Raw genomic sequence first — 12,003 nt, 5'->3', positions numbered from 1 at the left:
TACTAGTAAATGTGATTTATTTCTGTTTATTGAAAGGTATTGCTCATATTGCATTGAGAAGCGCAATCTTTTCCATCTCACTATGTTTTAAAAGCAAAACATTGGATGCTCTGTATCATCCACTAGACTGGCCGTGAATACACTTTTCAGCTTGCATTAGTTTACAAGCTTGCAAATGTTCTTGTTTCCAGTGGCCTCGGGCTTAAAAAGTTGGAGCGTGTTAAGATTTTTCTTCAGAGTGTAAACATAAAATCACGACGACAACAACACTGCCAGAGCCAAGTAACAGATCCAAAGAAGGGTTTTCTTTAATGATTGTTTGGCTGGAAAAGAAGAAAATACAATGGTAGGACTGCAATTCATGAGGACACGCCAATAAATATGAATAAATACTCACACAAACACACTTAACGGGCTCCACTCTTGCATTTTCAGCTTGTTTCTTAAAAAAAATAAAATAAATGGAGGCTGATGAGCCACATACGGTTTTAAAAAACAAGTATATTTACATGGCAAAAATTATTTTACCCCTTCGCACAAATGTATTTATTCAATGCTGTTATTTCATCAAATTAATGATATAGTCTGTAAATGAATGTCATTTTCTTACACAAATTGTAATGTAACGACTTTGCCTTCATAACCTTAAAAAAACTTTTGTGTTTTGTTAAAAAAAAAGCCATTTTCCTCCTAATAGGGATCAATTCTCATCACATTTATGACTATTACTGTCAAACTAAATTCTTGAAAGTAAATTCATGGTGTAGTTTTCATAGATTTGACTCATTTTTCCTCTTTATCATGGTGACTGTACTCACATCAATTTCCCTCCGAATTATACAAACGAATTCTTTGCAGTTACTAATCCTAATTTGGAACTATTATAATTAACATGCCCCTCTCTGCGTGTGGGCAAAAAAAAAAAAAAGATGTAAAAAGATACACGATTTCACCATAATTGTAATCTTCTCATGCCTCCTCTCTGACTCACAATCAGCTCTTTATGTTGAATTGCACGAAGAAGGCTTGTCTTCTCAGAAATCAACTTGGCTTGAATAAAAAAAATGCTTGTGGTGGCCCAACAACGAGTGGCTGGATTGACTTGGGCGGCCTTTCAGCCGCCGCACGTCTGTCAAACGGTCACGCCGCACGGTGCTTGCAGATAATCCGCCTTGTTAATTAAACACGTAGAGATTAATTAAAATGATAGGAGGTGAGAGGGAGCAGCCAGGATTCTCGGTGCACATTCTCTGAACTTCTCGCTGCCAAGGTGAGAAGAGATGGAGCAACCTTTTGGTCGTGTACCCGGGCGGCACAAAGTAGGGCGGAGCTAAAGCTGCTGCGAGTTGATTGGCCGACAGAGAATTGAGAAATAATACGATGGAAATTAATTGGGAGTATTTCATCTACCAAAGGTGTATTGCTTAGTTGACAGTTTTTGTTAACTGGACGGAACATGCCTTTTGGTACTCTTTGGAACCAAAATTTGAAGCTTGGTGGAAACAAACTTTTGGTATCCGCGGAAACATTTTTGGCGCACTTCCTCCTCTTGACATCCAAACCAAACTGTAACCCTTGGTGGAAAACAGGCTCCAAGCGATGTCACAGCGTGCTCAAGTGTATTCTTGTGTCTGCTGAGCACCAGAGATTAAAAATAAGTGAAAGGTGGGTAAAAAAAAGAGACTATGAGAAGAGGATAAGAAGCAAGAAAGGGAAAAAAAAAAAGAGTTAACTGTCAGGAACGGGGGGAGCAAAATGCTTCTTGTATCTTTGCCTTTAGAGTCAGCTGAGTGAGTAGTCTACATCTACGCGCACGCGCGCACACACACACACACACACACACCAACACACGCAGTCGCTTCTTTCACACTGGAACAAACTGCAAAATTGCCATGGCAGAGCTTTCACACAGAGATGGCATCCCGCAAAACGACAATTAGATGAGGTCAGACCCACTGCTTGGCGTGACGTCAAAAATACTTATCGGGATGGAGACATTAAAACACAAGAACATGTGATGGGGGGAAACTGCGACTTTCACAGGAAGAAGTTTGTAGCTTAACGTCCGGATTTTTGCATTTCATCACTGTCCTGTGCAAAACACATAAACCCAATTTAAGATTTTTTTTACATTTTCACGTTAATGTGATGTCTGTAATGCGGAAATCCCATTCACGGAAAAATAAGAAAAATTAGGAAAAAAATGGACAGTTTTTCACAGGACAGCGACAATTTCCTAATTTCATCTGAAAATGTCACAGGACAGTAGTGCCAAGGACATGTCTAAAAAGGAAAGCGAATAGTCAAAAGCCGCTAGTAATCATCACTCAATGTTAAAAGGTTTGTAATTGTCCATAAATGCCAAAAGACGGCAGCAAGTCACTACATGAAGCCCTTCAATTCACTTCAACATAGTTCATTGGCACCAAAATGCCACAAGATGGCGCCAAAGCCCTGATGCAAGCAGCAAAAATCAGATTATCACACTCCTAAAGGTTTGCAATTCCCAAAAGATGCAACAAGATGGCGGCAAAGCACTACATGAAGTCCCTCAAATGACTTCAACATCGTACCTTGGCACAAGGATGCCAGAAAATGGAATACAATGTTTAGATACTTCACAGGGCTTTGGCCTGAGCATAAAAAGAGAGAATTAGTGAATTTGAGGCGAAACCGTCGTTTGCGAATATGCGAGGAAAACAATGCACAGTAATTGTTCCAAGCAAGTATTTTATGATGATATGACTTAGAGATGATCTTTGTATTTAGGGGAGGAGCTAAATTTAGCATGGCTTGTTACGGACAGTCTTCTTCGGATATACGTTGTTTTTTTTCCCCATTTATATCAAAGTGGATTATTGTAAGATGCATTTGGAATTCTGTTGAACAAGTTGACAATCATAGTTTGCAGTAACTTTTCTGCAATTTTCCCGCCTTGGACAATATGGATGACAAACATGTGATGGACCTGAATCACACACAAGAAAACACCAAATAGTAAACCTAGAAAGCCAAGAAAAAAAAAAAAAGGAATCCTATTTACAATTTGTTCTCAAGCGAGTGTGAGTGACAAGAAAATCGGGAGAAAAGGAACGTAAAAAGAGATACGAATGGAGCGGCTATCGTCCCGGCTATTGTCCCGGAATTTCTGATGATACAGTGGGATTCCAGTGTCGGCATAGGCTGAGGGAGAAGGGGGAGTAAGAAATAGGAAGAAGACACATGAAGGAATGAGAGGAGGAGAGAACGACAGATGTTTCTTTTTTTTTTTTTTTGCTCCTCTTTTGGTTCAGAAGTGGCCTTGCGCAAGGCCGTGATCGGCGCCGTGGTGGCCGCCAATTCGGTGGCCGTGCCGCTTGTGCTTTCTGCGCTCCCGTCTGCCCTTGTGGTGGTGGTTGTGGTGGTGGCGCCGGTACCGGTGGGCCTGTCGGGCTGCTGGGGGGGAGAACAGAGACACCGAAGTCGGGATCAACTTTCAAATGGAAAACAAATGCAGTGTACATAAAAATATATTTTAACGTATTGTATACTGGACACACAGTCCCCTCCAAAAGTATTGGAACGGCAAATTCAATTCCTTTGTAATCTATTTTGGGGGATACTGAATTGTACACTGGATTTAAGGTCAAAGGATGACAATGAGACAAAAGTAAAAAATTCCAGCTTTTAATTACCATAATTTTCGGACTATAAAACCAATATATGAAACGCAACAGCTCAATAAATAAATTTTAAAAAATTAAAAAATTGTGAATGCACATAAAGGTGCATACACAAATTCTTAAAACAGTGCCTTTTAACACGGCAATAACTTTGCGGATTAAAACAGAACTGACCTAAGAGAATTTTTCCCCCCGCGTATTTTCAGAACTATAGAGCGCCCCTAGTGGTGAAAGAAAAATCCACGGAAAATCTGCACCGTTGTATTAGCCGCATGGTTCAAAATCGAGGAAAAAAAGTAGTGGCTTATAGTCTGGAAAATACAATAATTTTATTTATAAAACATAGAAATTAATACCAAGCCTAGTTGGGAATCCTAACTGAGTTTTTTCAAAAGCCTGAAAAAACACATTAGGGGGCAACAAGTTTTAAGTCGAGCAGTGTTGTGTAAAGGTCAAAAGAAACGTTTTTTTTTTGTTTTTTGTTTTCCCGCAGTGCACTCAGGGAACATTTGTTTCATTAACGGTGCTAGTCAAGAGCTACCCACTCATAAGCTTCCTCCCAAGCTGGACTGCCAAATGTCCTCCTTGTTCCTTCCTGGATGCTGCCAACAAACAAATGCTGTCTGCAATCAATGATAAGAACATTATAACTCTGGGCCGTAGAATTAAAAAAAAAAAAAGATAAAGTGCCACTGGAAAAGCAATCTTATTCACTTTTCGTGTTTTTTTCATCAGAGAAATGACATTCGGGTGGAATAGTTATGCACGTATCAAGCCTTTATCTCTCCTCTGAAGAGCAATCATTGTTATGCTGAAAGGTTATGAAGTGAAGAATGTCATTTAGAAACATATTTGGAACAACATTGTTTATTTGAAAAGAAATAAGGTGCATGGAATATGTTCCATTGAGATGAAATCTTTTGATGACTGTTTCTACGGGCAACCACTAATAAAAATGTACGTTTTTTTTTCCCCCTCCCTGAGATGGAGGAGCAAAACGACGCTTACTGTAGCTCTGACCTTAAAGCGTTTTATATAGCGGTCTATTTTACAGTACACGCTTCATTTTTATTTGGTCGCAATCAGAAAGAACTGCCAGTAGTAGTTTGCCTTTGATGGACCACAAAATATTCCTAAACGGCTGCTTCAAACCAAAACGACACTTGTTTGTTTTACAGCGTGACCTTTTTTTTGACACATTTGGCCAACTCACGATAGAGATACCGACAAAATTTCACGTTGCTCGGTAGAACTGCCTTCGGGGGATATTTTAGTATTTTATTTTTAAGGAAAATGATTGAGTGGTGCCTTCTGGAAAAGTACAAACACAAACAAGTTTGAACGATGAACACGAAATCAGGTGGACACGTCTTTGATGACAGGACGTGTGAAGAAATGTCTTCTAATCATTAAGTTCAGAGGTTGCGGCGAGACTGGAGTTGCACAAGCAAAATGAAAGTCAAAGTCAATAAATGTTACGCAATAGCCCCCCCCCCCAAAAAAAAATAAAAACTCACATTTTGTGCAGATAATTTTTGGTTCGTCCCACTTGCCGTTGGCACGACACTTTGTGGTTGGTACGTGGCGCTGCTGGAAGCCGTCGGCACACTGGTAGCGCACCGTGGAGTGGATGTCATAGTGAGAGCGCTTCCGGCCAATCACGAAAGCATTATCCACTTGCGGTGGGGCACCGCACAGCACTGGAGAAGCAAAAAAAAAAAAAAAAAAAAAAAACTGATGACGTGAAAGCCACGCCCACTTGTGCCAATCGTTTTAACCAGACAAGTAAAAAAAAAAAAGGGATCTTTGACGTCTTTAGCCGTCAATGGCAGTAAATGAGTTCATGGTACAATGGCATTTACTGTCATGTTTGTAAATGTCACATTGTGAAGAAAATCGCTAATCAAATCGAAAAATCGTAAAACAATCGTTCATCCCGACTACACAATTTACCAAATCCCACCAATACGTCTTTTGCATCTAGACGTTCAGAGGTTCCAGAAGTCAGTCCAGTAATACTGGTCCAAACAGGACTTCTAAACACGTCCAATTAACAATTTTGTTAAACAAAAATAGGCAGCGACAGCACAAACTCTTACCTGGAATAGTCGAATGCCGATCCTAATGATTATTCTTCATCATTTCACAATTCACTCGAAATATCGACTTTGCACCAGTCTCCGCCTAATTTTATGAGAGAATCTCCAGCTGTCGTCGTCTGAAAACCTCGTTAAGAGACGTGGCAAGGGGAAACCAATAAGTCTGATTAAATGTGCGGCTCGACGTTTGAAGTTTAAACGCGTTACATAGAGAAAAGAGCGCGACGGCTCACCCGCTCGCGACGCAAATAAAAATGCTGAAGAGTTGGCTTTCGATAAAGCTCACCTTGTTGCATTCTTGAAAGATTTCGAACAGCGTAGGGAAAAGTATTGAGGTGCGGATAAGGGGAAATGTCATTTAAATGACTTATGACGGGACTTGTGTAATAGCGAATCTTGCCCGAAGGGTGGAAGCGCGCTCGAGTGTATCTTGATTTCTCAAAGAGGGATCATAACAATTTATTTTCTAAAATACTCGGGAGGACTCTGCTTGATCTTCGCAGGCGTTCCAGACGCTCTCGAGACAGGCTCACTTGTTTAAAACTGCGCAGGAGCGGAACATATGCTAACATTTAATTGCACACTCGAGATGCTTTTCAGTTCCTTGACAGTTTCCTTGAGGGTTTTTTTTTTGTTCCTATTCATGTTGCGTTTACACCGAAATGTGAATGGTGCTCTCATACTTTTTGTGACCTTGACTATAATGACGTCATAATTCCGACAGAGTTTGTTTCAACAAACACACCCGTTTCCGCGTTCCCTCCTGGGGGGTTAAGATGAGGGGATGGCGTTGATATTTGCTAACTGTGAAGCCAATTGATACTTTTTTGCCGATAAAAGACTTTCTAAATAAATTTGACTTGACTTGGCGTTGAGTGAATAATGGCTTTCCCCTCCGCGTACGCGAACAAAAACACGAGCGATATCATCAGTCTTATCCGCCTGTTGTTGCTATGATACAACTGCGGCTTGAGAGAGGTGGCTACATTTCTCATGAAATATCAGATTATTTTTCTTATCTTTCCTTGTGCAGTGTTGACGAAGCTGTCACGTCGTGTGCTTCCGCATTCAACGTAACCTCGACGATATCCGTTGGAAAGACTTGACATGATTTAGAAAGTGAACAGTTGACAGTCGTTCTTTTGGGTCTTCCTTTACAACCCGTGCAATGGTTTATCGCTGTTGTGGTGGCTACAGACCATGGGTGTCAAACATAGGGCCCGCGGGCCAGATCTGGCTCGCAAACGGGTCTAATCTGGTCCGCGGGCAGATTTGTTAAAGTATAAAAATAAGTACGGCCCCACTGAATAAACAGCCGCCAAACTCACCAAATGGACAATTTTAGTAAGTAAGATGCATCTGTAAATTGAATTCAATGGATTTTCACCATCACCTCAGATCTTTTTAATATGTAACGTACAATTCAATGAGGCGGTCAATCCGTAAACCTTTCTTTCAAAGTGTTATTCTTGATATTTACAAGAAATCCTCAATTGAGTAGAGAAAGTTGAAAGTGGAATTGTTTCAAGTAACTTTAAAAAATTCTGTGTTCTTACCACAAACATTTACAGACCTCTCCACTTTCATCCTAAATATAAAATATCTGGATAACACGCTTCTGTTTCTTCGTGACCGACAGAGAATGTGCCCTTGGAGTACTTTAACGAGAGGATGCTCAGCATGGAGCCGGCGAGCGGCGCCATTAATTCAACATGTTGGCGCAGGCTTAGTGGGAGCGAAGAGAAGCTTTGTGGGAAGATCAAATTAATTGATTACTGTCTACTCGAATCAAAGCCTCGTGGACGGAGAACGAGGCCGCCACTTTCTGTTCTGCTTCTCACCTGTTCCCTTTTTGCAGACGTAGGGCAGATTGTAGTTGCACGGCACGTCGTTCCATTTGCCGTTCTCGTGAGCGATCATCACCACGCAGTCCTCGCCGCCCGCGAAGAAGTTGTCAGGCTGGTTCGAGCGCCAGTTCTCGTATTGCTGCAAAGAAATGTTGACGCTTCGACTTGATAATGCAACTTAATTTGGCTGATTGTGTGACTAACAACGGCAAAGAGCATACCAGGTCCATCTTGTCGGTCCACTGAAAGTCATCTTCCACTGTGCGATCATTTAAGCCGATCCAGGTGTTGTCGTGACTGATACCTGAGCAAGAAAAGCAAAAACAAAAACATTCGTTTTCTTAATCTTATTTAGAAGATTTATTATTAGATATTGGTTTTACTTTGGTAAATACACGGCGTCTGTGTATTTAAGACTTTTTAAAGCCACTTTCATTAAATTTATGATGATTGAGAGTCGGCGAGCTTGGATCTTAAAATAATTCAATTCGATCATTTTAGACTAAGCAGAATTCTATGGAGCCTTTTTATGTTATGGCGCTTTGATTTTATTCGGGACACATTTCATCTGAGTATACTTGGCATCTGTCCCCAAAGCACTTTTTGGCCTTCGACTGTGAAGGATGCAATAAAAATGAATTTGATTCCTTACTTATACTACATGCAGCTTGCAGGTCGCAGCAAGGTATTAAAACTGCAATTTGCAGTATTTTGCCCCCAAATATCTTTACGATACAAATGACATACACGCCGACCTCTCATAACACCCCCCCATTAGCAAATTTGTCTTCAGTGCGATGCTGAGGGGGGCACCTGTGACCCTGGGAAACATGTTTTTCCCCCCGCCCTACTACAATAAAGTGTAATTGCACATCCACCCCACTAGTTGGCAGTGGCGCTCTCCTTGTGAGTATTAACTCTTCTGTGTAGGTTTGTTTTGAAACAAAAATGCTATTATTTATAGTTCAGAATCAGAATCAGAAATCCCTTTATTGTCATTGTACTCAAATTTTCTTCTTGCTGGGGGGGTGTCATATAAAATAATTGAGAAGCACTGAGTTACAATAAACCTTGATTATGAATATGTTCCGCTTTAATTTATTATTATTTTTTTTTTTGCAAGCGTCATCTTGTTCAGTGTCGTAAAGCTGGCTTAGCATTGCTAATGCTGTTTTGTTGAAGCTGAATATGCGTTCGCGGAGACTATTTACCATGAATACCCACTTTCAGAGTCACGTGACATCATGAATGGCCACAGCAAACTTTCCCTTTAAGATCCCGTGGGCCATCTTAAATGATGCGGTGGGCCAAATTCGGCCCAATTGCCTTGAGTTTGACAAATTGCAAAGAACCCATCAGGCCGCGTAGCATAGTGCTCACACGTTCCTTCTTTATTCATAATCCCCCACCCCCGAGTGCCATGACTTTTTTTTTTTTGTTTACGCGTGAAAGCAAAAATGTCAGCGGTGACGTTCCATGCGGGCGGAGGGTTAATCCCATTGTGCGCCGTCTCCACATCACGCTGCATCTGATTAGCATCATCAGCGGGCGCATTAATCTTCCTAATGACGCTGATCTCCTTATTGCAGGGGTGGAGACGTCTCGTCTTGAGGCGATTAAATGCTTTTTATTTTGTTTGTGTCGAAGAACTCGCGAGGGAGATTGGCCCACGACACGTACGGGGACTTTTCTTTCGGTTTGGAAAACGGAGCGAAAAATGTGCCGGTTGCGCTTGTATTGTAGCCGATGTGCAAACAATATCGATTTGCTTTGCACAAAGGAAATCAGCTCACCTGTTCCCAGGCCAATCGCGCTGACACCGAACATGACGGCAGATTACACGCCGTGTCATAAACGCTTACATCGGCGCCAAAGGGGCTGCGAGCACGCCGCTCGAGATGTTTATTCAAGAATGATTGAAGATGGGAGCAAAGAAAAAGGACATGGGCAAACAACAAACTGTAGACGATAAGACATTTTGTTCATGTATCAATTAGGAGAGGAGATGTTAATGTCATTAGGATTGCTCTGAGGGGGACGCGGTGCAGAAATTTCTGGTGAATTTCCAAAAGGTTTGGAATAAATTTCCATGGGAATTTAAGAAAGGTACTTTGGGAAGGAATATTGTAAATTGGGAATTATTAATTAGTGTTCCATTCAAGATACAGTTTAAGTCAAGTTAATTCAAGATTTTTTAAGAATTTTTCCATTTTAAATAAAATTTAAGATTAATTTTACAATGTTCCCAATGACCGTTTTATTTTTAATATTAATTTATTTGGCCGTTTAACTCATTTTATCCCAGCTATTTTCACGAGAGGAAACACAATTTTGACTGATTTTGCAAGGTCTACAGAATATTGTGTTCTAAAGATGGAGCTAAGACACAAAAAAAAAAAAAAAAAAAGGACAAGGACGTATAAATGCGTCTTTGGGAGGCGGGGACTACAATTTTGAAAACGTATATATACGTCTTATGTGTCATGATACGCGTCGGGCATGACAGCCTTTTGTTATTGTTTTCGTCACCTCCCTGCCATGTGTCTTTTGTTATTGTTTTCGTCACCTCCCTGCCATGTGCTTTGTGTTATTGTTTTCATTCTCACCAGCCACGCACCTGTTCCCAGTTCACGATCACACACCTGCTCCCCATCTGCTCCCCTGATTACCGGACTATTTATACCTCCCATGCCCTCAACCCAGTGTCGGGTCATTATCCTGTTTGGCTCCCTGTTGCTGCACCACGGACTCTCACAACTCGCGTTTCGTTCCTGTTATTGCTCGTGTCATCATTCCCTGTCCGCCTGGTTCGTTCCCGTCTCGTTTTTGTTGCCTTTTGTTGTTGATTTGTCCACGCCCCGTTGTTTGTCCCTGCTGAGAGTGGCAATAAATTCCCTTAACCCTATCCACCTCCTGCCTCCTCGCCTTTTGGGTCCACCTCCTCATCGCCGCAAGGCGATATCTTGACAGAATGACCCGACCACGAAAAAAGGACCCAGCGAGGGGCTCGCGGCGGCGTCATGGACACCGCCGCACGGACCCCCCCCACCAACCCGCCGAACAGCTCAGCGCCACGTCTGCCTCGTTACCAGCTTACCCCGCTTACGAGGACGAGCTCGCAAGGGTCGCCTACCTGATGGACTCCCGCCGCACTGAGCTGAGTGAAAAACTGGCCCAGATAGCGGAGCGGGTGGCCTCAATAGCGGGGAAGGGCGCCGCCGAGGCACCACCCCGGGAGACTCTCCAGGAGCTGACCGCTCAGATCGCGGCGCTGGAGGATCAGACGGTGGAGAGCATGAGGCAGTATTATTCGCTGCAGGCACAGCTGGCTGACCTAAAGCAGGCTGAAAAGGTTCACGCCTCCATGCCAGCTGCAACCACCCACGTAGCCTCCCCGTCAGCTGCCCACACCATGCAGCCTCCAGTGCCGGTCCCTCATCAGACGCTGCCTCCAGAGCCCCACTCCGACTCCCCGCCAGCTGCTGAGCCCCGTCCCGGCTCCTCGACAGCTGATGAGCCCCGTTCCGGCTCCCCGCCAGCTGTTGAGTCCCGTCCCGACTCCCTGCCAGCTGCTGAGACCCGTCCCGGTTCCCCGCCAGCTGCTGAGCCCTGTCCCGGCTCTCCGCCAGCTGTTGAGTCCCGTCCCGACTCCCTGCCAGCTGCTGAGCCCTGCCACGGCTCCCCGCCAGCTGCTGAGTCCCTTCCCGGCTCCCCGCCAGCCGCAGCGTCCCTTCCCGGCTGCCCGCCAGCCGCAGCGTCCCTTCCCGGCTGCCCGCCAGCGGCTGAGTCCCTTCCCGGCTCCCCGCCAGCCGCAGCGTCCCTTCCCGGCTGCCCCCCAGCCGCAGCGTCCCATCCCGGCTCCTCGCCAGCTGCTGAACCCTTTCCCGGCTCCCCGCCAGCTGCCGAGCCCCTTCCCGGCTCCCCGCCAGCTGCCGAGCCCCTTCCCGGCTCCCCGCCAGCTGCCGAGCCCCGTCCCGGCGCTCTGCCCGCTGCTGAGCCCCGTCTCGGCTCCCCGCTAGCTGCCGAGCCCCGTTCCGGCTCCCCGCTAGCTGCCGAGCCCCGTTCCGGCTCCCCGCCAGCTGCCGAGCCCCTTCCCGGCTCCCCGCCAGCTGCCGAGCCCCGTTCCGGCTCCACGCCAGCGGATGAGTCAAGTGCCGGCTCCCCGCCAGCAGATGAGTCCTGTTCCGGCTCCTCCCCAGCTGTTGAGTCCCGTCCGGACTTCCTGCCAGCTGCTGAACCCCGTTCCGGCTCCCCGCCAGTTGATACGCCCCGTCCCGGCTCACCCCAAGCTGGGGGGGCCCGTTCTGGCCTCCCGAGAGCTGCTGACCCCCCCTCCGGCGCCTCGCCAGCGTCACAAGTCCCTGTTCCGGCGGAGCACGTCGTGCGTCCGCTACA

General features: G+C 44.8%; 1 protein-coding gene across 4 annotated transcripts in view; it reads right to left on the bottom strand.

Annotated features, from left to right (window-relative positions):
* Window positions 1-283: 283 nt before the first annotated feature.
* ncanb (neurocan b) overlaps window positions 284-12,003 on the bottom strand; it is a 90,462-nt gene continuing 78,742 nt past the window's right edge. Inside the window, exons 13-17 of one of the 4 annotated variants that reach the window (XM_088313158.1) lie at window positions 7,830-7,912; window positions 7,603-7,747; window positions 5,180-5,362; window positions 4,208-4,285; window positions 284-3,435 (exon numbers count right to left, since the gene is read on the bottom strand). In XM_088313158.1, the coding sequence (XP_088169284.1) occupies window positions 3,290-3,435; window positions 4,208-4,285; window positions 5,180-5,362; window positions 7,603-7,747; window positions 7,830-7,912 (635 nt within the window). In that variant the 3' untranslated portion in view covers window positions 284-3,289. The remainder of the gene's footprint in view (window positions 3,436-4,207; window positions 4,286-5,179; window positions 5,363-7,602; window positions 7,748-7,829; window positions 7,913-12,003) is intronic. The other 3 variants (XM_088313159.1, XM_088313160.1, XM_088313161.1) reach the window with 3 other exon arrangements.

This window comes from Idiotropiscis lumnitzeri, chromosome 13 (genome assembly GCF_059441095.1).
Source record: "Idiotropiscis lumnitzeri isolate Australia: NSW breed Sydney's pygmy pipehorse chromosome 13, RoL_Ilum_1.0, whole genome shotgun sequence".
NCBI lineage: Eukaryota > Metazoa > Chordata > Actinopteri > Syngnathiformes > Syngnathidae > Idiotropiscis > Idiotropiscis lumnitzeri.
The sequence above is the reverse complement of the archived record's forward strand: the minus strand, read 5'-3'. Positions and strand labels throughout refer to the sequence as shown.